The 24,042-nt window shown below is 45.1% G+C and overlaps 5 protein-coding genes across 6 annotated transcripts; 4 read left to right on the plus strand and 1 right to left on the minus strand.

Annotated features, from left to right (window-relative positions):
* The first annotated feature begins 2,961 nt into the window (after positions 1-2,961).
* On the plus strand, positions 2,962-4,062 carry LOC101079203 (DNA damage-inducible transcript 4 protein-like). Its single transcript, XM_003964041.3, has 2 exons — positions 2,962-3,231; positions 3,359-4,062. Exons 1-2 carry the CDS (start codon positions 3,060-3,062, stop codon positions 3,850-3,852), a joined length of 666 nt encoding a protein of 221 aa, XP_003964090.2. The 5' UTR covers positions 2,962-3,059; the 3' UTR covers positions 3,853-4,062.
* A 342-nt stretch (positions 4,063-4,404) lies between these two features.
* Positions 4,405-8,181, minus strand: dnajb12a (DnaJ heat shock protein family (Hsp40) member B12a). Of its 2 annotated transcripts, none has more exons than XM_003964042.3 (9): positions 8,010-8,181; positions 7,469-7,646; positions 6,633-6,778; positions 6,387-6,551; positions 6,097-6,176; positions 5,910-6,019; positions 5,661-5,833; positions 5,415-5,557; positions 4,405-4,975 (listed from the first exon to the last, which is right to left on the minus strand). In XM_003964042.3, exons 1-8 carry the CDS (start codon positions 8,140-8,142, stop codon positions 5,436-5,438), a joined length of 1,107 nt encoding a protein of 368 aa, XP_003964091.1. In that variant the 5' UTR covers positions 8,143-8,181; the 3' UTR covers positions 4,405-4,975; positions 5,415-5,435. The 2 variants fall into 2 exon arrangements, with proteins under 2 accessions (XP_003964091.1, XP_029690938.1); XM_029835078.1 differs by having other exon boundaries at positions 5,910-6,022.
* trmt2b (tRNA methyltransferase 2 homolog B) lies at positions 8,175-9,980 on the plus strand. Its single transcript, XM_003964043.3, has 2 exons — positions 8,175-9,164; positions 9,280-9,980. Exons 1-2 carry the CDS (start codon positions 8,319-8,321, stop codon positions 9,892-9,894), a joined length of 1,461 nt encoding a protein of 486 aa, XP_003964092.2. The 5' UTR covers positions 8,175-8,318; the 3' UTR covers positions 9,895-9,980.
* A 1,516-nt stretch (positions 9,981-11,496) lies between these two features.
* Positions 11,497-14,128, plus strand: scdb (stearoyl-CoA desaturase b). Its single transcript, NM_001078578.1, is given in 5 exon segments — positions 11,497-11,731; positions 12,477-12,607; positions 12,824-13,029; positions 13,490-13,722; positions 13,929-14,128. Coding segments are annotated over 5 exon segments (1,005 nt in total).
* Positions 14,129-15,890: 1,762 nt separating this feature from the next.
* wnt8b (wingless-type MMTV integration site family, member 8b) lies at positions 15,891-20,863 on the plus strand. Its single transcript, XM_003964013.2, has 7 exons — positions 15,891-15,995; positions 16,418-16,833; positions 17,494-17,527; positions 18,082-18,220; positions 18,322-18,447; positions 18,529-18,671; positions 19,707-20,863. Exons 2-7 carry the CDS (start codon positions 16,763-16,765, stop codon positions 20,274-20,276), a joined length of 1,083 nt encoding a protein of 360 aa, XP_003964062.2. The 5' UTR covers positions 15,891-15,995; positions 16,418-16,762; the 3' UTR covers positions 20,277-20,863.
* The last annotated feature ends 3,179 nt before the right edge of the window (positions 20,864-24,042 follow it).

Genomic DNA, 24,042 nt, shown 5'->3' on the forward strand with positions numbered 1-24,042 from the left:
CCATCCATCCATCCATCCATCCATCCATCCATGCATCCATCCATCCATGCATCCATCCATCCATCATCCATCCATGCATCCATCCATCCATCCATGCATCCATCCATCCATCCATCCATCCATGCATGCATCCATCCATGCATCCATCCATCCATCCATCCATCCATCCATTCATCCATCCATCTATCCATCCATCCATCCAGGCATCCATCCATCCATGCATCCATCCATCCATCCATCCATGCATCCATCCATGCATCCATGCATCCATCATCCATCATCCATCCATGCATCCATCCATCCATCCATCCATCCATGCATCCATCCATCCATCCATCCATCCATCCATCCATCCATCCATCCATCCATCCATGCATGCATGCATCCATCCATCCATCCATCCATCCATCCATGCATCCATCCATCCATCCATCCATCCATCCATGCATCCATCCATCCATCCATCCATGCATGCATGCATCCATCCATCCATGCATCCATCCATCCATCCATCTATCCATCCATCCATCCATCCATCCATCCATCCATCCATCAAGTTGCTTCCTCATCCAAACTACATGTTTGGATGATTTAATCCCCATTTCCCTAAACAATTAAGCATTTGATCAAAGTAAAAAAAAAATCAGAAAGTAATTTGTACAGGAAGACGAGTGATGTGCATCAGAATAAAAGAGCTGTCACGACAGCCGCTGTATAAAATTTAAAACCAAAAACAATAGACCACTCTGAATAATGCAGGATGAGAGACGGCCTCACTCAGGGACACTCAGGACACTTATAAATAATGATGCCTGCTCTGATGCATGTGCTCGCCGTGGAGGTGTGATTATTTATTTACTCCTGTATCTAAGCCTTTATGCTTAATACAGGGCTTGTTCACAAGCACAGCAATTACAAGCTGGACATCTCAGCTGGCAAACATTGGCTGTTTGCATCTCTGTACAATTTCAAAACTTTACCAGTCAAAAAGTGCATTTTAGCAAAATCTGATTTTCCCTCCTGAACCCTGCAAAGAGTACAGATCTTTTCCTGCTTCCTTCAGCAAAACATTCAAGGCAATAATTGATCCCTGTTCAATCTTCAGGGGACACACAGGAGCCAACTGTGTTGCAAAGGACAAACAAGGGAGAAGATCCAGGTGGGACATTAAATTCGATTTCTTCTTTTGTTAAATTATTTGTTAAAAGTGTTTGACTTATGTCACGAACTCAGGGAAATAAATTGTTAAACCAATGCGAGGAATATTTGAGTGTGCTCTGTCTCGGGGAGATGGGCCATGCTGTTGCCATAGTTACAGACTGGCAAACACAATCCAGAGGACCCTTCCTGAATTAATTAACATGTCATATCCACAAAAGTCAGTTCAAGAAGGTAAATATACTCCATTCACAACCCTGTCACAGTTGCTGCAGACATTTTCGCACTAAGTGGATGGAAAAGAAAAAAAAAGTCCAGATTATCAGAGATTAAAACATTTTTCCCAGATATGTGGCAGATTTGAATATAAATGAATTCTGCGGGCCGAGCTGCTCTCGGGACCTGTTTGAATTGTAAAACACGCGGCTTGTCACGCTTCATCTCCATTTGCCCCCCCCCTCAGGGCTGTGGCAGGCCAGACATTTCAGGCCAAACGGTGGCTTCAGAAATCCTCAGATCTGTTCATCGCATTCAAATACAGAGCGCTGAACCACGTGATACAGCAGGTTAATCACACTTGCAGTCTGCCCGAATTACGCGTGGAAGTGTGAGATTCGCCACAGGCACGTCCACATATCAGATATCAGGTTACAGGCAGGCCGACAAACCCCAAAACCAGAAAGTTCTTTCCCTGTCATTTTGGTGCGATGCAATAGCGCCCCATTGTGTACAAATAATGTATTACGCTACAAGAAAGACTCATTAATCATGATTTTTAATGTCTACTGTGGATAATGGCTCCCAAACAACAAATCCAGGTCTATATTATTAGTTATATCAGTTCTAATATGCTCTCAGTAATATCATAGTTTTACACAAACAGACATTCATAGCACTATTTGCTGGGTATATATTAAAGAAGATTGGAGTTTCTGTTTGAATTACATATGATGTGTAAAAAAAAAGTACATATAATATGGTAACGCAGAGCAAAGAACTGAATTAAAACCCAAATGTTTAACTTAAGCAATTTGAAATCGTGTGTAACGGGTGTCATCTGTCTGTTTGTCTGCCTGCCTGCCTGCCTGCCTGCCTATCTATCTATCTATCTATCTATCTATCTATCTATCTATCTATCTATCACAGATGTAGATGTCAGAACAGCTGTTTTGTGTTCATAAATAACGATTCAAAGTCATTTAATGGTCAAGCTGGTCATTAATTGTGCACATGAACTGTATGTGAGCTGTTATTGAGGTCGGAGTCCGACATAAATGCCAGTATTTGTGAATTTATGAATTCCCTTTACCCGGGCCCAGAAACGCATCACGTTCGGGTTCCAGGTTTGCGAAAAAGCTGTTTCGAAATTTGATGTCAGCACTCACATTTCCGATCATAATTGTAACCAGACGCAAGAAGAACGTGTGATACGTGTCAGTCGGAGCTGAAGTCGATGAATCATCAGGAATAATTTACCATTTGCCAAGGCCCCGGGTTAAATACACACAGTATGTGTAAAATATGTATCTGTAAAATTATTCTGATGTAACAAAGAAACCGGAAGTCTTAGAAGTCCGCATGTTCCATAACTTTATTAAATGTAGATGAAAATATTCACGGCTGGAAGGGGGAGGCAGTCGTCAGTGAGGAGGGGGGGCGACCTTTCCACCATCAAAGAATCCCAAAAGTTGCCAGGCAGGATAGTACGCTGAGAACGTGCGCTAAAGTCTCATTGGCTGATAATTCCAGTGGGCGGGGCCTCCCGACTCGGGTATTTAATGCTTTGTTCCATTGTTTCCAGTGTTTTCCAGCTGGTCTGGGCCACAAGAGAGATCCCCCACTCTCACAACAGTGCACTTTAAGGAAAGTAGGGATATATATTTCTAAATTTGAATACAAAGATGTCTTTTTCCTGCGACCAGTCCTTGGACGGCAGTTTTCCTCCGTCTCCAACGGAGGACCGGCGCTCCAACCGGCTGTCCTGGGGCAGCCTGCTGCAGAGGCTGACCGAGCTGAAGGGGAACAATCAGAGAGCCACAGCTGATCATCTGAGCAGGAACAGCAGCCAAACTGGTGAGTCTTTATTCGACTAAAACTACACTTCAATACTTTAATAATCTATGCCGCCAAGTAAAACAGTTTAAATAATACTTTTTTGGTGCAGGAGACAAGATTTGATACATTTTTTTGTTTGCTTCAGGGTCTTTTGCAGACATGTCTCTGTCGGAGTTAGACAACAGTTTCCTGTGTTATCCGCTGGAGGAGACCCTGGCAGCAGAGGTTGCACAGCACATAACTCTGAGTCTTCAGGAGGCCTCCTCCAGCCTGGGCTGCACCAAGCTCATCTTTTCCGATCTTCTGCTCCGCAACATCAGCCAAGAGCTGCTCCATCTGGCCTCCAATGAGCCCTGTGGTCTCAGGGGGGCGCTGATCGACCTCTGTGTGGACAGGGTGGACCTGGGCTGCCTCTATGCTGTGGACCAAATAGCAGTGGACCCCACGCTGGTCCCAACTTTTCAGGTGACCCTGGTACTGAGGCTAGATGCCAGCGGACTGTGGCCGAAGTTTCAGAAGCTCTTTAAGGGCAGCACTTCAACAAAGCACCAGAGCAGTCTGAGGCTGAGTACCAGCTTCAGGGCAATCAAGAGGAAACTGTACAGTTCAGGGGAGCTGCTCATTGAGGAGTGCTACTGACCAAGCACCCCACTCTTGCACATCAATCTCTGACAGTTGTGAAAAATATGGTTAGAATGCATTGTATCATCAAGGCACTAGCATTTTTGTTCAGTTTGTCCTCGTTCGATGCTCAAGTTTACCTGAAACCATTTCTCATGGCAGCTATTCTCCTGGTTACAGGTGAAACGTTTTATACTGTCTATGACACAAATAAATTATTTTGTATTATTTTGCAGTGTTTTCTTCCTCACGCAAACATGTGCATTTGTTACAGTTCCAAACAAGTCAAAGGGAAGCTATTTAATTTAAAATAAAGCAGGCAAATATCTATTCAAGTATTTTAACCACAAATGACACACTCTTCTGTCTTCTCAAATAGTCAAAAAAGACATAAAAGTTAGGGTGAAACATCCCATTAGTGTAAATTTGCATCCATTCCAGCCTGGAGCACATCTTCACCAACATGCTGATCCTATCGAGCCTGCGCTATTGTGCAGGGACGGCGTCTTCAGAACTGCAGGCGACACTGAAGAAAAGCTGTGCATTAATTAAAAGACAGAGACACATTGATACAATTTTAGCAAGTTAATTTAATAAATATGGTTCACTTTATTTGTGCATTCGTTTTTCAACACTTTATGTCCAACAGGCTACGAGCAAATTTGTATTAAATTATTTTAATGCCAACAAACCTTGCACTGTTTAAAGAAAGATGAATATTTACATTGGTAGGAACTATAAAAATTACACGCTATCCTCGTGAGTGGCTCAGACATCTGTCTCTGACAAAGCCAGAGGGTCTCAGAAAACGATAAAGGGGGGAAAAAAAGACTTGAACGCTGAATGCTTATCTTAGCAGCTTTGTTTGCTGTTCAAATAGATTACTACACTCTTCCTTTCCCCCGCGATTGCCGAGCCGACTCTCGACATCTCCAGAGATGCTAGAGTAGGAAAATGTCAGCAGCTTCTCAAAAGTTCTACAGGAGGCTGATTTATCACCGAGTAGCAGAGAGGTTCCCTGATGAGGCCTGCTGCCCACGTCACGTAAGGCATTTCTAAATCTCTTCATCTGCGGCATAAAAATGCTCCAATTTCTCAGGGCTCTGACAGATTTCTTCACATTAGCCGAGTATCAACACACCTAAAAAGAAAAAAAAGGGAAAATAATTCGCTGATTAATCACAGATGTGCAGTCAGTTAAATATTAAAGCAAAGGGTAAAATGGAACTTGGACGAAAGAGACTATTTGAATGTGCGTCAACAGAACGCTGGAACTCGAGGGATGAGTGCGGAGTGGAAATGGGCGGAGTCATTCTTTGCAGATCTTGCAGAAAACGTGTCCTCGCTAATCATATGCAAACAATCAAAATAAGCTGTTGATTACATTTATTGATGTCTTCTTATGGTCAAAGTTTGTTACCACAAGCAGATGGATTTGTTTAAAGATGTCCTAATGAGGCTACAAGGTTGACAAAAAGGTTAGCTATTAATAATAATGTCAGAATCAAAGTGTTTACACAGGTACAGAATATTTATTAACCAAATTTGCTTGTTTAAATTGGGTGTCTGTAGAATCTTACCTATACAAGTGAACGTGGTTTCTAACCATCCAGCATAGTCTGAACCTCAGACAGTCTGGAACAGCTCGGAGTGGTCATTCTTTGTGCCTTCTTGTACAAATCAGAGTCCCCAAAGTAACGAGCACGATACAATAAACCTTCCTCTGGAAATACAAGATGGGAGTTCTCAGCCAGCTATTCATTCAGTGTACACGAACCATTCAATCAAATGACCGACAAGACAAATCTCGTGTTCTTTAAACTCACTCTGCTGTTTCTCCTTCCAGCAGTTGTTCCTGAGGTTAGAAATATAGTCTTCTTCTACATTTCTCTCAACATTCTTTAAGTTATTCCCAGAAAATTCCTCGTTGAAACGATCTCCCACGTAGAAAGGCACCTTCAGGTGTGACGTGTGCCTTTTGTGAATGTGTCCAGTTGACCTAATGCATCAAGACAAACACCATAAGAGAACAGACACGGCCATCTATTTTCACCCAGCTCCGGAAAAATACTCACGGGTGGTAGCTAAGGCTGTAAGGAGGCTGCGTGACCATCAACTGACTGAGAGCGGAGACAATTATGAGGATTAGGATGGGCATCAGCTGGAAAAACAGAGCCAAACCTCCCTGCTTGGAGCGGGAAAAAAAAATCACATCAGTTGATGTAAGAACTGCAGAAACCCACTGCAGATCATTTCACGTACGTCTCTTTGTTGTTCTCTTCTTTCTTGCCTATTGTGATGTGCAAAGTGCATTCTTCCATTTCTATAAACATGTACATTACCTAAAAAGAACGGCAGAATGTTACGATCAAAAGATGATTCAAGAGGAATTAAAAGCAGATGCTTTAAACATAAATAATCAGTGTGAACTATTATAATATTATGGCCATCCAATGATGGGATTGTTTCTGTGGTACCACTGAAGATACATTAAATGAGGACATACATCCATTTGCTACTCTTTCACTTCAACGTTATTTTTCAGTGCTTACTTGAAGGGAAGCCTCCCCCAAAGAACATGTTAAAGAGGTCCTCCGGAGAAATATCTGCTTCAAAATCTCGCCTGTGTCTGCTCGGGTTTGATCTCTCCTCTCCATACTGGTCGTACTGCTTTCGTTTCTCATGGTTACTTAGAACAGCATAAGCATTACCGATAGCTGAAAGTCACACACACAAAAACACAATGAGCATGTTTACATTTACACATGGACCAATCGTGGAGAATACCTTTAATTTACCTTTAAACGCCTCTGTGGCTCCAGGAGCGTGATTTTTATCAGGGTGAAATTTCAAAGCAAGCTTTCTGTAAGCCTTTTTCAGATCCTCCTCGGAGGAGGATTTTTCAACTCCCAGAATTTGGTAGTAGTCTTTACAGCTCTTAATTCTAAAAAAAAAAAAAAAAAAAATAAACACAACAAAAAAAATGCATTAAAAGGGTTGGCAACATACATATTTTCAATTTTTGCTAAAATCAGTGACAATCATATCACAGTATAAAGAATTACAGAATTTATTTTTGACTTTATTACAATGTGATTTGAAAATATGAACCATTACTGTATTTCAAATACCGATGAACACTGTCAAATTAAAATAGGATTTACTGTCAGTAAAATTCAGAAAATGTGAATGAATTTAAAAAAAATTAAAAATCCACACAAAGCGAAACTGTAAACTTGTTAACATTTGGCTATTTTAGTTTGGTTAAAGGAACAATAAGTTCTAGATTAAACAGAGAACAGTTGATAACTTCTTGTTAATGAGTGAGCATATCTACAGTGTCTGGAACACTAAAAGCCAAGCCTAACCTGATAGCGCATGATATGGCAAATATGGAAGACGCCTAGAAATAACTAAAGTCTCCAGGATTTGGAAATGAACGTAGAGCCAATTTTGGTTTCTTAATGATCACTAAAGGTAAAAGGAAGATATGTTCTTTGATCGGCACATCATATAATTAGGAAAGGCTGTTTCTCGTCTCTCCAGGTTCTTCATTGCTATGGTCAATCTAAAGTAGGACATTTTGATACATCTTAAACCATAACAGCAGATACACTAACTTGCGTGCACTAACTTTCTGACAGCTTCCAGCTGCTCGGCAGTGTACGGTTTCGATGACTCTGTAGCTCCCTGTGCGGACACATGAGGATCCTCTCCGTGGCCTCGGTGCCTCATTCGGGGCCCGTCCCCGTTTACATGACTGCCATTCTCACCTGGAGGCTTTCCATTCTGCGCTAACGACTCCAATAAATCTGCAGACAAAATTGGAGCCGCGACACTCACAACCTGCTACTTGGTTTTGCTGTCAAATTAGTTTTTTCCACTAGCATTAAGAGCTAAAAGTTAGCACTCATGTTAGCTGCAAGCAAATGCGTCAATGATGTAGGCCAAGACAGATTGAATAGGAAATGTGAACGCCAAACACCAAAATAAGATTTTACTTTAAATATCTGACAGAACGCGAAGACGCGAGGCTTAAAAACTACAAATGCCAGTGTCGGCATGAGCTGGTGTAACGATAATACGGTCTATGCTAACGTTAGCTGGATCGGCCTCAGGAATGGCCCATCAACTAATATAAGATACCCGTCGACACAGGTCTATAATCGACGTACTTTTGGCCTTGTCTGTTGGAAACAGTCGCTGTGCTTTCTCAAGAAATCTCCTTGCTTTTTCCTGCTCGTTTTTGGTGATCGCGTTTAGGGCTATTTTAATGCACCGCTCAGCTTCGTCCTTGTTTGAGTCCATCACGGAAATGTTTACTTATCAGGACGCACATAAAAGACGTCAGCAGCGAGCGTCTCCTGGATTATACGTAGCAGCAACGCGACGGCTGTTCAGAGCGGACATAATCATTTTATGTTGTTTTTTTTAAACGTAACGTTGACAGACGCTTGCAGGACCTTCGTCTGGCAAACTTAAGAATGAATTTGTCGGCTAACATAAGTTCGTTTTTTTATAAACACAGATCTCTGTCAACAAGACAACATTGTGTGTTGTTTTCAACGACTAACTCTTATTTCAATGTCCTTGAGAAACCTTTGTCAAAACATCGTCACAAGAAGGTTCAAAGGATTGATGGCGGTTCCTGGGAGGAAAGACTGGCTGATGTGGTCACCCCTCTCTGGAGGATGAGTTATGAGGAGCAGCTTGATCTGAAGCAGAAGCAGCAGGAAAACATACTTAGACAGCTTAGTGGTTATCTTTTAGAAGACTTTCAACCACACGCCTCGTCACATCTGAGAAATAAACTCAACTTCCCGGTGCTGCCTATCCTGCCTTCGCCACATAAGGACGGATACCGAAACAAGTCCACATTCTCCGTCAACAGGGGAATTGATGGGAACCCCAAAACAGTAGGATTTTACGTTGGCACTGGGAAAAAGGGAAACATTGTCTGCGTCAATGGAGACCACCTCCTCAACATGCCGGAAAAGCACAAACTGGTGGCCAGGTGCTACCAGGACTTCATCCGCCTCTCTCCTCTGGAGCCCTGTTTGCTCTTCCACACAGGGGGCCACTGGCGAGAGATCACAGTGAGGACCAATAGGCAGGGCCACACCATGGCGATCGTCTACTTTCATCCACAGACGCTCTCGCCAGCGGAGGTAGCGCTCCATAAGGCTGACCTGGTGGATTACTTCACACGGGGTCCTGGGTCAGTTTGTCAGCTGGACTCGCTGTTTTTCCAGGAGAGCACCATGACTCGCACCACTCATGAGGAGTCCCCCTACCAGCTCCTGCATGGGCAGCCACACATATATGAAGAGGTAACACTGGTTTCTACTGGCAAACTGCTGGTTTGTATCTCTAAATTGCAGTTTGGTAGTAAACCATTGTAGCACCTGCGTTAGGGATGTTAACTCATCTTTGTTTCCTCCGCAGGTGCTCGGTTTCAAGTTCCGTATCTCTGCCGATGCCTTTTTCCAGGTGAACCAGGTGGCGGCCGAGGTGTTGTACAGTGCAGTGAGAGACCTGTGTGTCCCGCAGCATTCAGTCCAAGAAAAAAGAACCAAAGTTGGGACACTCCTCGATGTGTGCTGTGGGACGGGTGCCATTGGTATAACCACCTCTCCCAGAGTGGACAGAGTTATTGGCATAGAGCTCGTAGAACAAGCGGTAGAAGATGCTAAACACAACGCAGCCCTCAACGATGTGCCGAACTGTGAATTCATCCCCGGGAAGGCGGAGGTGGTGCTGCCTGGACTTATGTCTCAATTTGGCTCTGGAGGCCCCGTGGCAGCAGTGGTGAACCCTTCTCGTGCGGGGCTACATCACAAAGTGGTCCGCGCGTTACGAAACCAACCAGACATCCGCAGGCTGGTCTTTGTGTCCTGCAAACCAGACGGGGAGGCCATGAGGAACTTCAGGGAACTTTGTTGCGCTCCCGATCGGCAGAAAAAGCTCACAGGGGAAGCATTTTCTCCAAGCCTGGCTCTGCCTGTGGATATGTTCCCACACACTGCTCATTGCGAACTGGTGCTTCTCTTTGAAAGGTAGTTTGAATTAGCGCTTGGTCGTTTTTAAACTGTTTGTTGTTGCTGTATTATATAGCTTGGTAATAAAAACCACATGAACATCCAAGAGAACTGTGATGTTGACCTTGATTCTTGGGTCTCTGGCTCAGTCGGGAGGTTGGCACGAGTAAATTTGACCAGCGTATGCAAAGTCTATTATCTTCTGTTTGCTCTGGCTGCTCTAGAGTCTGTCTGCTCCATCTGTGTTCACCTCCATCTGATCCCAGACTACACCCTCTGGCACTGTTGCCTCACAGTGCCTCAGCAGTTCTCTAGTAATGTTGCCGGTGTGAGATGTGCAAATTCTTCCTCTCTCGTAGGTGGCTCAGCTTTCCTCAGATAGATGTTTTTAAAACAGAATTAAATGAGCAAAATCAAGCATAAAGTACTTCAACATACAGAGTCATACACTGTCTATCAAAGAGCAATTTTTCAGTGCGCAGTATAATGATCCATTTATGCACATTTTAGGAGTTCTAACCAGCTGAAGTAATGTGTGGATGGTGACCTTTAAAATAGCATCTATTCACGTTGTTTATGTCAGCAAAGAATATTCTGGGTGAAGCACAAGAGGTTTTAAGGGCTAACAAATTGAATCTGCTCACCTGGAAGGGAAGAAGAGGCCATTGTATTTTGACATGCAGTGGCGACAATATCACTCTAGATGGCGCCATTACTGCGCCCATCCTTTTTAGTCTCACCATTTTGGTTCAATACAGGTTAAATTGTGTGTGTGTGTGTGTGTGTGTGTGTGTGTGTGTGTGTGTGCGTGCGTGCGTGTGTGCGTGGGTGTGTGAGTGTGTGTGTGTGTGTGTGTTTTCTCGGGGTTTACTAAAGTTTAGATGATCTCATACATTACAACATAGATCCTGCTCATGGGTCAAACTACAACATTCTGTTACAGTATTAGTATTATCGCCATTTCTTTATCTTCTTAGCAATTATTTATCAAATCAGAAAATATTATTTGTATTTACCGCATTATTTTACACCATCGTTTTAACTGACGCGCATTTTTGGCCTTTGACATTTTACATGTGATCATATGATGGAAGGATGAGGACAGAGGGTGGGAGGGGGTGGCGTCGGGTCTTTACTGTCAATTTCCAATTTTTTAATCTCGACCATCACAGAATAAACACATTTCCCAAGCAAAACAAACAATCCGCTTAACCAATCTCATCAGAAAAAGTGCGCAAAAACGGTCCAGCTTAATTTTATTCGCATTATTTAATTATATGGTGCATCATTTTTTAATGAAATTTAAATGTTTGTGGATCCTATGGCTCCCCCCGCCTTTTTTTACGGGGGAGGGACGGAACCCATACGAAGAGGATCTGGTGACTTTTGCTTTACAGGGAATAAAAAGGCGACCTGTGCCCAGGTCAGCGGGGTCACGCCAACAGCCAGCGGTGACATAACTGCGATGATGCCACGCGTGCAGCGGTGGCACGCTCCCTCAGCCCACCTCGCTCGGAGATTTAAGCGCAGCCCCGCCGCCGCACTCGCTCTCCGCTCTCTTCGTGCACACAGCCGCACTTGACCGAGCAGCATTTCTCCTTCACCCGAACCGATTCCGAGCGACATGACCGAGACGGAGAACCGGAATCCGCACGCTGCCAGGCAACCGAACGGCGGTGCCATGGCGGAATCGTCGACGGTGGAGGATGTTTTTGACGACACCTACAGAGAGAAAGACGGACCCAAACCTCCGAGGAGGCTGGTTTGGAGGAATATCATACTAATGACTCTCCTGCACGCCGGCGCGCTTTACGGACTGGTTCTGCTGCCCTCCGCGTCCGGTTTAACTCTAGTATGGAGTGAGTATTTGCTGCACACTGTAGCAGGCTTAGCACTGCTTTCTCTTACCCACAGCAGAATGTGCTGATGCTGGTGATCGGCGCTGGTGTCTGGTCTGTGCTGGAAGCGCGGGTGAGATTGAGAATGAGTCACCAGGGCCCTGATTTCCCACCATAACCCTCACATGCATCCATCCATGTGGAGGGATAGGAGCTCAACGCTCATTTAAAGTGTCACAGCCTTTTGGGGCTGTGTCTCACATTAGGAGGGTGATTAATTGCAGTGGTAACAGTCAGAATCATTAGAATCTGTACCAGTACCAGACCACGGGGGCATGACTTGAATTCCTCAACAGTCCCAACTTTGTTTCCACTCCGGCGCTGCATAATTTTGCCCCGTCTCTTTCTGCAATGCTGAGCTTGTGCGTTATTTCACCGGGGAAAGACAAAGCACAATCGGCATCCCCACAGTGGTGCTATTGTGAGCCACGCGGCACCACAACAGAATCCTCTCTGCCAGCCAGAACCTCTGGCCCAGCTCCTTTGGGGCTCCTCCAGAGACAGACACAAAATAAAGGTGTGTGGGCAGACCTGGCCCACCCTCACCCTAACCAAGCAGCCCGTCTCCAAACATGGCTCAATCCCTGAACAGAAGCCTGGCTGTCATGGAAAGAACACGTTGTCCCAGGGCCTCTCAGCTCTCTGGGGTGCGCGCTGAACTGCTTCTCTGTGTAACACCTGTCCTTTCCACCTCTCTTCCCCGCAGGTGCCGTTTGCTACCTCGTCAGCGCTCTCGGCGTGACCGCCGGCGCGCACAGGTTATGGAGCCACAGATCTTACAAGGCTTCTTTCCCCCTGCGGGTCTTCCTCGCCGTAGCCAACTCCATGTCTTTTCAGGTAAAAACGTGAAACGTCTGTTGTCTCTTGTGCACTGATTGTGCACTAATTAGGTAGCTAGTTGAGAGACTTGATAGAATCTTACCTTTTATTGCCTCTCACGAGTGGGCGGCTGCAGTATTTATCGACAGATCGCAGTCGTTAATTTGTTGACCTGAAACCCACGCAATCCCCTCCTCTGCCCCCCCCCCCCCCCCCCCCCCCCCCCATGACCAGAACGACATATTTGAGTGGGCCAGGGACCACCGCGTCCACCACAAGTTCTCCGAGACGGACGCGGACCCCCACAATGCCAAACGGGGGTTCTTCTTCGCCCACATCGGCTGGCTGCTGGTGCGCAAGCATCCGGACGTGATCGAAAAAGGGAAGAAGCTGGACCTGTCCGACCTGAAGGCCGACGCGGTGGTGATGTTCCAGAGGCGGTGAGCAAATATTGGAATTCATTTGGGGTTTACTGCAGCAGTTGACACACAGGACTCCGCGTCTGGGGTCAGGGTGACCACGAGAAGACCCTGAATGCGCACAGGCAGCAGCAGCCTGTCACTTTCTACTGACTTGTCATTGCTCAACTATGTTGCCGTTCTGGATGATCTCCCAGATTTCCACGTTTTCTCTCAGGCACAGGGGATTAACGGCGGGCACAGCCGTCCAATCCCAGTCCCCCGTCATCTGTGGACATTCAGCTAATGATGCGGGGGAAGATAATGTGTCAATACGACTGAGTTTTGGGTACTTTTAACACAATGGATGTATAACGATGCTAGTAATTTAGCAATATTGCTTCTCCTTCCATTTTGCCAGATTAAATCTGGCCCTTTTTCCTCACAGATGACTGTGTAAAATCCCAAAGACACCTTAATCGGAGATGATCTCTGATTTCAGGCACTACAAGCTCTCTGTGGTGGTCCTTTGCTTCCTGCTGCCCATGCTGGTGCCCTGGTACTTCTGGGGCGAGTCTTTAGCAGTGGGGTACTTTGTTCCCGGCCTCCTGAGGTACAGCCTGATTCTTAATGCCACCTGGCTGGTCAACAGCGCTGCTCACATATGGGGCAACAGGCCCTATGACAAAACCATCAACCCCAGGGAAAATTTCATGGTCGCTTTGAGCGCCATCGGTGAGAAACCTTAAACTTCACATCTGCGTTTGTGTGTCGTCTGAGGGATATTTTAATTCACATTTTTCCCTCTTTCAATTGTGGTAATCCAGATTTCATAGTTTCTTTTTTCTAGGTTGTAACATTTTTACCATCATGCTGTATTATTGTAGCATTTGCATGGATCCAACAAGTTTTAAGCCTTATTTCTTTATATTTCTTGTTAGGAGAAGGCTTTCACAACTACCATCACACATTCCCCTTTGACTATGCCACCAGTGAGTTTGGATGCAAGCTCAACCTCACCACTGCCTTCATAGACTTTATGTGCTTCCTGGGTCTGGCGAGAGATCGCAAGAGTGTGTCGAAGGACACCATCCTCACCCGAGTGCAGCGGACGGGTGACGGCAGCTACAAAAGTGGCTGAAGAACACGAACCCACGCCAAAAAAAAGGGTTTGACTGTAGCAGCAGGTGGGGGGATGGGGAATATCATGCTTCTGATTATACGCTGAGCCTCTTCCAGAAGCTAGTAATGAACTCGTGTGGATCCTTTTTTCCTGTTTTCGAAGCATTCACTATCACGTGGCTTCACGCGCAAACACAGCTTTATCACAGTAATATATAAGGGACGGTCCGAAGGAGTTTCAAAGCAGCAATTCCAGAATGATTTTACTGTTCAGCTTATTTAATGTGCTATTTATTGATGGTCTTTGGCACTTTGAAGGCTGTAGGGAAGCTTGTGTGGTTTCTCTACGAGAGACGTTCAGAGATTTGGGCTCTAATTTAGAGTTTAATTCCACTGGATCTTGATATATGTTTTTATTTTGTTTGTTTGTCTGTCTTTTTCTCCCATTAAATACAATCTGAACTAGATGGAAGCACATGACCAAACCAAAAATAATAGTAATAGTTGTTCTTATCATGATTATTATTGTTAATGACCTCCAAAACCAGATATACTTTTGCATTTCAACATATCAGAAATCTTGTAAAGATGCCTTATCAGAGATCAATATCTGTTCAAAAAGTATATTTCCCAGCTTTATGTTGACTTCACTTTAAACATTTTGAAGTTTAAATGCCTTAAAACTGGCACATTTATCAAGCGAATGTTTGACCCTCTACTTGTACATGTACAATAAATAAATCCAATTTTCTACTTGTCAGAAATATATTATAGTGTATGTTGCTGTTTTGTTGGAATTCTGTAGTGCTACTTGTTTGTAGAATGAATAAAAAAACAAACATAACAGCTTTTGTTTCAATGATTATTGGCGGCAGCCCTGACAAAATGAGTGAAAGCCGCTGTGAACTTTACAATTAAGTTTGTTGTGACCTTTGACTTCAAGATGTCCTCCAACTTGAATTATTCAGTCCAAGCTGACTTTTGAATTTGCAAAAAAAAAGAAGTCCATCAAGACATTCCTGGAATTCTGCACAGACAAGCTTGAGAATACCTTAGGGCCAAAGCGACAGTGACCTTTCACCTATGACCTCCACACTCAGTTCATGCTTGAATTAGGGTAAATATTTCTACAAAGATTGACGAATAATTATTGGAAAGGCTTTTAAGACATCTTTAATCTGCAGAGATGTCAGGAAATAGTACACACACACACACACACACACACACACACACACACACACACACACACACACACACACACACACACCAGAAGGTTTTTTTTATGCAGGGCTGCTGATGAATTATGCCATATGACTTTCGTTCCTTTAAACTTATAAACTCTTAAACGTTCAGATTTTAAGCGTTTGTCAGATGTCTCCCTCTGCTGGACACGCTTTGCATTGCAAATTTAAACGAACTCATTGTTTGCTTTTCTTTTTAAAAGGAATATTATTTGCGTGTTTGTCGATTTTCTCCTGCCAAATGATTACAGTGTGTTCAAGTGTTCACTCGTCAGTTCGTTGGTCCAACAGTGACATCAGCCCTGTGTCTATTGGATGCAGCCTGTCAGGCCATATCCACCCCTCGCTGTGGTCACGCTACAACCATCTGATTTTAATATCTACTTCCTCAGAAATGCAATGAATTTCTCCTTTCTCGCGACGGAATCCTTTCGTTATCTAATTTAACTTGTCATTCTTCTTTAAATCTTAATCCAAAAACATCCCTCGGGACGACACCCCCGCCTCCAATTTCCAAATCACTTTCCCCCCCTTCTAATCCTAATTTGCACACAAGAAGATTGCTAAAGGGCTGCCTGTGCGAAAGAACGCGGACCACGGGGTCAGACGGGGTTATTGTGGGAATAACCCTTCATCCAGGGCTGGGTAGGGACCGTCTGGATTAGTGATGCAAATGCCTCATATCTGATCAATGACCAGGCCTTAACTCTGTCCCAGTCCGAATCTTTCATGACAGCGGGGGTCATCGCTTATTTTAAAGCATCCACTGTTGTAAATGTTAGATATGCGCAATAACATAAACAACGACGCAAACCAAACAAAAAACAACCCAAAACACTAAAACTATTATTTTAAAGGATGATTCTCCTCGGTTTGACGACAGCGTGTCATCTTCTTCCTGAGTAATAGCCCTTGTGTTTCCGGATGATAAACATTGATTCAATCACGCCAAAGTACGGATTTGTAGTCTAATTATTCCGACCAAAGAACCATCTTCCTCTAATCCCCGACAATCAACTGCGCGTTAAATATCTTAAAAAAACTTTTTTCTCTTTTTTTTTTTGCAGCCGGGAGATCGGAGGGATCAGTGTTGCACTTTTCCTACAGGATTAAGCTGATCTTCCTCTGGAGGCAGGGATCGTCCCGTCGCCCGGCCCTGCAGGCCCAGGGTGCCCTGATCATTTCAGCCTCTCTCTGGTGCAAAAACCTCTGATTGGCCAAGAGAGCAAGAGGGGGGAAAATCTTTAATTAAGCAGATAATCTCTTGTAGGGACGAGAGCGGCTCCATTTCAGAGCCCCCTCCTCGAATTTTGGAAGTTTCATGCGGTAGCTCAGTTTCCTCTCCATCATTCGAGTGTCTGCAGGCTTCGGACGGGCTCTGACTCACCGTCACCCTCACCTCACCTGTCAGGATGTTCATGCATTTGGAAGTTTTCTACTACGTTTTCATCCTTCTGATTCACATGAATCCGTGCGGCTGCTGGTGAGTTTGTTTTATTAAATTTAATCAATTTCCGGATCGCCCCCCCCCCCCTTCCTCGTTCTGGTTCACCGTATTTCCCCATTTATTTTGTAATTTTAACAATAATTTAACAAGGCAAATTGTCTCCAGAATTGATATTTTAAGTAATTTTTCTGGACTTATTGATTTTTCATCTCAGAATTGAGAGCCGGATGTTTATTTAATTTAACTATTGCCAATTTTAATAGTTTAAGTTGATTATTCATGTCAAGTAAACTGCAACTACTGTATTATAAAGTTAGTTTGTGATTATTTTATAAATTCTGTCAGTCAGTTTCTAGAAAAATACAGATTTTATGCACAATTCACAACCTCTAAACAGCAGTGACCGATCCTCACTTTATTTTCTTTATTAATAACTTTAAAAGGCTTGTTTGATTGTAAGAGCTGCATCACAAACTGGGCATAAGCAACAATCAATTTAAAAAAAAAAAAACGGCCTAGAAAAGGCTCCCCTGAGACGTTTTCCGAGCAAATTCCTGCACATTTTTGACTGAGGTCTGCACATCGGTGGGTGTCACACAGTTTCAAACCGCACTAATGAGAGATGTGAGAGATAATGAGAGGAATTTGTGAAGGACACTGAGCTTCCCTGAGTAAATAAGCTGTCTCCTCTTCCAGGTCAGTGAATAATTTCCTGATGACTGGACCCAAGGTAAGCCAACGTTCCTTTTGATCTTCTCTCCCAGTCGGGAACAGAGAAGCAGGATAGTCTTTGTGATATCTTAACTCTCGACCAGCTCCAGCACTCTTTTTCTATGCAGCAGTGCCACTGATACCATATACAAGACGTCGGTATGATGTATTTGATATATATCTTGGCCTTTTGTGACGCCCCCCCGCTCCATACACTTGACCTTAGTCAAAGGCTGTGTATGTATCGGGGTGAGGGCCGGCACTGTTGTGGTGGGTGGTCATCATTAGGGAGGCATACCCCTGTGAAAGAGGTGGTACTCCATCTCCTCAACGGCCACTTGAGACATATTAGTTATATTATTCTTCGCCCTGCCTGAACAAGAAGCAAAAACTAGGATTTGCCCCGTTTCTGTCCTCAAACACACAACTAACAACATGCTAGTAGAGGTTCAGTTCACCAATGATGAACAGCATCCCGCTTCGCCCCCCTTCCCCATCGCCGGGTGCTTCCGCACCAGCTCAGCGTCTCACGTCGTGTTATTCTAACGCGCCCTCCGCCTGCTGCTGCCGCAGGCCTACCTGATCTACTCCAGCAGCGTGGCCGCTGGAGCTCAGAGCGGCATCGAGGAGTGCAAGTACCAGTTTGCGTGGGACCGCTGGAACTGCCCGGAGAGAGGTCTGCAGCTGTCCACCCACAGCAGCCTGCGCAGTGGTGGGTCCCCCCGTCCCCAGCGGATGACAGAGAGGAAGGTCTAGTTTGAAACGAGGAACACGCTGTTCTGAAGCTGTGTTTGTTAATGTTTCTGATGACAGCAAATCGGGAGACCGCGTTCGTGCACGCCATCAGCTCGGCCGGCGTCATGTACACGCTGACCAGGAACTGCAGCCTCGGCGACTTTGACAACTGCGGGTGCGACGACAGCAGGAACGGACAGCGGGGTCAGCGCAGCTCGTGAAGCCTGCTCAGAGATGACTTTCTTCTTCTTCAGTCGGGACAAACCCATGCTTCCTCCTTTGCAGGCGGCCACGGCTGGCTCTGGGGCGGCTGCAGCGACAACGTGGTCTTCGGCGAGGCCATCTCCAAGCAGTTTGTCGACGCGCTGGAGACCGGGCAGGACGCGCGTGCGGCCATGAACCTCCACAACAACGAGGCCGGACGGAAGGTACCCCCCCGAGCACCGCGTTTTCACTCCTCCCACCCGGCCTCCCGAGCTGTAATATGATTCCGTCGAGTGTTTTCAAACGGCGGGGCGTCTTGTTTGAAAATTTTTGGAACTCTCTCCGATCGCACAGCATAAAGCACCTTTTGAATCATTTTTCCCTCTTCAGAATTACGCTGAGTGTGCCACCCAAGCATCCCATTCACTTCACTATAAGTGAGGTGCCACTCGTTCTCCAATAATAACAGTGTGTTCGGTGTACCAGAAGGGCCTATTTACCCATAGTGAATGCCTCTTATGACAAGACCTCAACTCGTGAATCTCAGGATCACTGGTGCAAGCTTAATTAGTGATCCTGGGGAGCCAGACACTGCACAACATTCTGTATTATGCTGCTCTTTAAAATAAGTGTTTAGTTTTTATTCTTGCAATAAGGATCCCACATTTATGTTGGTCTTTGTTTGGCCCCGAGGGAGTCTGAGGGGACCACAGGCGTGCAGCTGAAGATTCCTTTGTTTTCGGTGCCTTCGGTCCCCCCCGTCGGGCTCGAGGTTCCCCACGGCACCTGCAGCATCATTGTAACAGAAAAAAATGGGGATAGAAAGAGAGAAAAACTGCTTTTTCATTTCTCCGCTCAATAGGGCTCGCCATTGGGTCTCCTCGCGTTGGAGAAAGTGTCGATAATGAACACGTTAAGTAAATACTCCGACTTCGTCCCAGGGACAAAAAAAGGGCTCGATGTGAAACTCGGATTCAGTCCCGTTTCAGCAGAAAGTTCATCCCTTCCTCCTTTTCAGCCTCCAGCTGTCTTGTGCTGGTTAAAGTCAGACACAGTGGACCACAAAGAAACTTAACAAAGACATTAAGGCTATCTCTGCTCCTTTTCAACCCATTCAGCCCCATTGCTGCAATACAATCTGTTAATTTGACAACACGTCAATCAAGAGACAATTGAGACGCCCATAGCTACAGAATAAAACATTCCTGATCAAAGTTTGACTGATAAAGTTACAAAACTTGACCTTCTGGTGTGTCCAGGCTGTGAAGGGGACCATGCAGAGGACGTGTAAGTGTCATGGCGTGTCCGGAAGCTGCACCACTCAGACCTGCTGGCTGCAGCTGCCGGAATTCCGGGAGGTGGGCAACTATTTGAAAGAGAAGTACCACAGGGCCCTGAAGGTGGACCTCTTGAGAGGTGCCGGGAACAGCGCTGCCAGCCGGGGGGCTATCGCCGAGACCTTCAGCTCCATCTCTCGCAAGGAGCTGGTCCATTTGGAGGACTCGCCGGACTATTGTCTGGAAAACCGCACTCTTGGTTTGCCCGGCACAGAGGGCCGCGAGTGTCTGAAGAAGGGCAAAAACCTGAGCAAATGGGAGAAGCGGAGCTGCAAGAGGCTGTGCGCCGAGTGCGGGCTGGCCGTGGAGGAGCGCAAGGCCGAGACGGTGTCAAGCTGTAACTGTAAATTCCACTGGTGCTGCGCAGTGAAGTGTGAGCAGTGCAGAAAGACAGTCACCAAGTACTTCTGCGTCAAGAGAGGAGGTCAGAAGGGAAAGAACGAGAGCGCCGGCAGCCGCAGGAAGAACCTCCGGCTGAGGAAGAAGCACTGAGCATCTTCATCTCTCCTACCTGTCAGTGTTTGAGGTATAGGAGCAGAAAGCAATAACAAAAATATACCATTCCCATCCATTTGCATTACCAGTTTTTTCTCTAAAGATTGAGGTGTGTACAAAGCCACTCCATAGAGGGAATAGAACTTTTGTTATAAAGGTATTTAAAGTATATTTTTATATTTTTAGGACCTTTTGAAAAGTCACGGAGCTTTCACCCAGCTCAGCCCAAACGTTCTCCACAGCATCATTTATTTATTTTGAGATCAGAAACAGAAAGAAATTCTCAAGAACTATCTGGTTTACTGCCCGCTAGGCTCCAGTTAGCTTAGCAGGGTTATCATAGGTTTCCAGCATTGCTGCAGCTGAACTTTTGATTTTCCAGGAGGAATATATCTGCTGAAACAGTATCACTTCCTGTTAGCTGGCTTTCCGACACCTTTACTGCCCCCTTAATGTATTTAATTGTATATAAAATGAAGCACTTTGTACTGTATATTGTTAATTTATTGCACGGCATTTTCTAGTTTTGTTTTGACATTTAGCTTCTATTAAGATAAAAAAAAATAATAAACCCTTCAATCGCATTTATCCATCCACCTCATGTGTCCATCCTTCTTTATCTCACTTGGAGACAGTAGCTAATACCTGACAGTTGGCGGTAAACACGGCCGCGCTCCTCGCATTATTCGCACCGTGGTTAGAATGTTCTCTCTGCGCTCTCTCAATTTCGCCTCCACAAAAACCTCCCGTCCTCTCCCTCATCGTGGTAATCCTCAAAGAGCCCCCCTAACTCCCAAGCGCTTGGAAGTTTCTTTACTGTTTAATACTAGTTTAATTAACTTTGTCCAGACAGAGGAGGCCGTGGGGGTGGAGGGCATGAGGCAAGTTATCCTTAAAAATCATCCCGCCTCTAATTTTGTATGCTAATCTCCTTTTTCACGCTGCACCTCCTCAGGAGTGGGGGGAAAGAAATGTTGGGAAAACTTTGGGCTGCCTGTCCAGGGCTTCCTGCGGCTGTTTTATTTCTGGGCCCACCTATTTGGATCCTTTCACTCCTCTAGGGCCTTCCTTTGCTCGATTTAACAATGAATGCAGAGCTAATCAGCTCTCTCGGAAATGCACCACTGTCGAGGAAGGTAATCCCTTCTCCTCTCCTCTCAATGGGCTGTCGCCTTCTAAAGGACTTTGGGAAAAGGCTTTGCACAGATTCACACTGTTCTCTCAAAAGAAGTTAGTTCAAGTATTGTGCCCAAACAACTGGGTTTTATAAACACATGCTTGCCAGGATACTCACCCCACCTGTGAGTGAGAGGTGCCAGGCCCAGGCAGGCCAGCACATGGCAGCCACAGTCCAAACCCCTCCGACGAGCAGGGACATGAAAGAGGAGATTAGAGGGGCCATTCAGAAAGGGGGCGTTCATTTCTGCACCTTCCTTCTTTTACTCAATAAAGTGTTAAGGAAAAACCTTGTTGACATCTTATTTACCAAATAATGATCATAAATAAAACCCCGCCCTCCTCTGACGACCCCCACGGGGTGGCGTGATCGCCTCATCTGGCATGTGAGCAAAACCCCTGGTGACAAAGGAGCCGACATACCGAACCGCTTTCCCCGCGGCTCTGTGGAAGGTCTGCAATTTACCGGGATGGCGGGCGCAGCGGAGGCATGTCAAAATGTTCATTCACCCCACGTCAAAGGCAACGCTCTCAGGATTATAATTAACAAAGCCACAAAATCCGGACTACAGAGCACATTAAGGTTAATGGTGGGAGTTGGGCTCAAATTTTCCACTTACTGTTGATACCTGCATGTACCACACACACACACACACACACACACACACACACACACACACACACACACACACACACACACACACACACACACTTGGGCTGCTGACACAGCAACTGTGATGTGGCAAAGGCAGATCCTCACTGTTCAGAGACCATAAAATGTGCTTTAGAAATAATAGAATGACGATTTAGTTAGTGTTAGAACTCATTTAACTCGGTTGTTTAAACCTTTATCAGCACAGCTGAGATTACTTATATTCCATGTTCATTAAACCAGTAATAAAAACTAGCTTAATTTAATTCAAACTGGACAGTCTGCATTTTTATTAGGTATACCACTGTATAATGCGAGACCTCCACATCTGCTAACCACAAAAACACCAAAGTGCTGTATATTATATTTTATTTGGACTAGGATTAACTCTCGAAGTAACTCTGGATCCTCACAGTTTAGAGAAAATATACAAAATACAGGAAGGAAGCTGAGCGGAACACATGTTATATCAGCGCATGAAAGAACATGTAGCGTGATGTGTCAGACTGCATGGCCCCCCCCCACCTGGAGAGTGACACGACCTCCGACCGCGGGGCCCGAACTTCCGTCTGTCGGATCGTCCCTGCCACCTTTAATTTCCTGGGAGGCATGAAGCCGAGCTGGCAGAAAAAGAGAGGCGACACCACAGAGGAAGGACGAGGTTTGAGCAGATGGTTGCTGGTGTGCAGTGAACATTAGGCCTTAGTGTCTAAAGCTAATAGATGACACTGTTGCAGCAAATGCGCTTATATCCACAATTAGAACTCCTAAACACACTCCAACAATTGCATAATATGAAGGGAAAAACAGGAGCAGAATTCCACCAGTCAGCAGATGATAATGCAATCAAGGAAATATGGGAAAATGACTTAAAATGCTTCAAAGAATCCTTGACTAATAGGATTTAGGGCTTAAGGGTTCTGGACCTACAACACCTAGAGGGGCGAGGGTCAGCATGAATGTGAGAGAAAGCCGACACAGATGAGTACAGATGAGTGGAACTCCTACAACACGTCCCCAGAGACTCTCAAACAGAAATATGTGGATAGCTCCTGTGGTTGAATGCTGCAGCGTTGCGTTGATCTGTCCAGGGTTTAACATCTGCTGAGGAGAAGACAGCAGTGTTCTATTTGTTTGTTGCTATCAGCAGGGTTGAGATACAAGCCTCTCGGTGCTCAGCGGGGTGTCTCATGCAGTGGCTTTAGGCATCTGCAAAGAATGGGCAGAAAGGAGCATCAGAGGGATCAGATGAGATAAGCTGACTGATCTACACAGGAAACACAGAGCACCAGAATCTACCGGGGAGTCCGAGCTGGACCCAGCAATCTGCTGATAAAGCCTGACTCAAGAGAAGGTGTTTACACAGACGGCCCATGGCCTGAAAATGCTTTTAACTAAAACTGGACCCATATGCAATACAGACCAACTGTGATCAAAGTGATTGATAAGATCTGCCTCACTATCAGCCTGACATTGACTCAACAGGGTAGGTTTGTAACCACCGATCAGTCCACTGGCCAAGGTGCAGCCTGCTCTATCTTACAAAGAAAAAAAATGCCATGGTGACTATAGTTATTTGGGGGTTATGTGGGTTAGATTAAATATTGTCTGAGTATTTGTTAATTCTCATATGGTTGTGGAGGGTTGTACCTTGTATGAATACAAAACATTCATCATGGTGCTTTCAGTAATAATGTTCAACAGTCGTGCAGTGAACCTGGTATTGTTTCTCAAAACATAAAAAAAAACATTAGACGCAAAAATTAAAAAAAATCCATAAAAACGATGTAGACAGTAATAAATACATAGACTATTAGTTTCAAAAGGTCGAAAGTAATACAACGCTAAGGGCGCCCTCTTGTGGTCAGCAAACTGGTTGCATTTATTCCTCCGCTACGCTGGGTGTCGCTGTGGGTCGACGTGGCTATTAAGTGG

The sequence above is a fragment of the Takifugu rubripes genome, chromosome 4, assembly GCF_901000725.2.
Source record: "Takifugu rubripes chromosome 4, fTakRub1.2, whole genome shotgun sequence".
In the NCBI taxonomy this organism is placed as follows: Eukaryota; Metazoa; Chordata; class Actinopteri; order Tetraodontiformes; family Tetraodontidae; genus Takifugu; species Takifugu rubripes.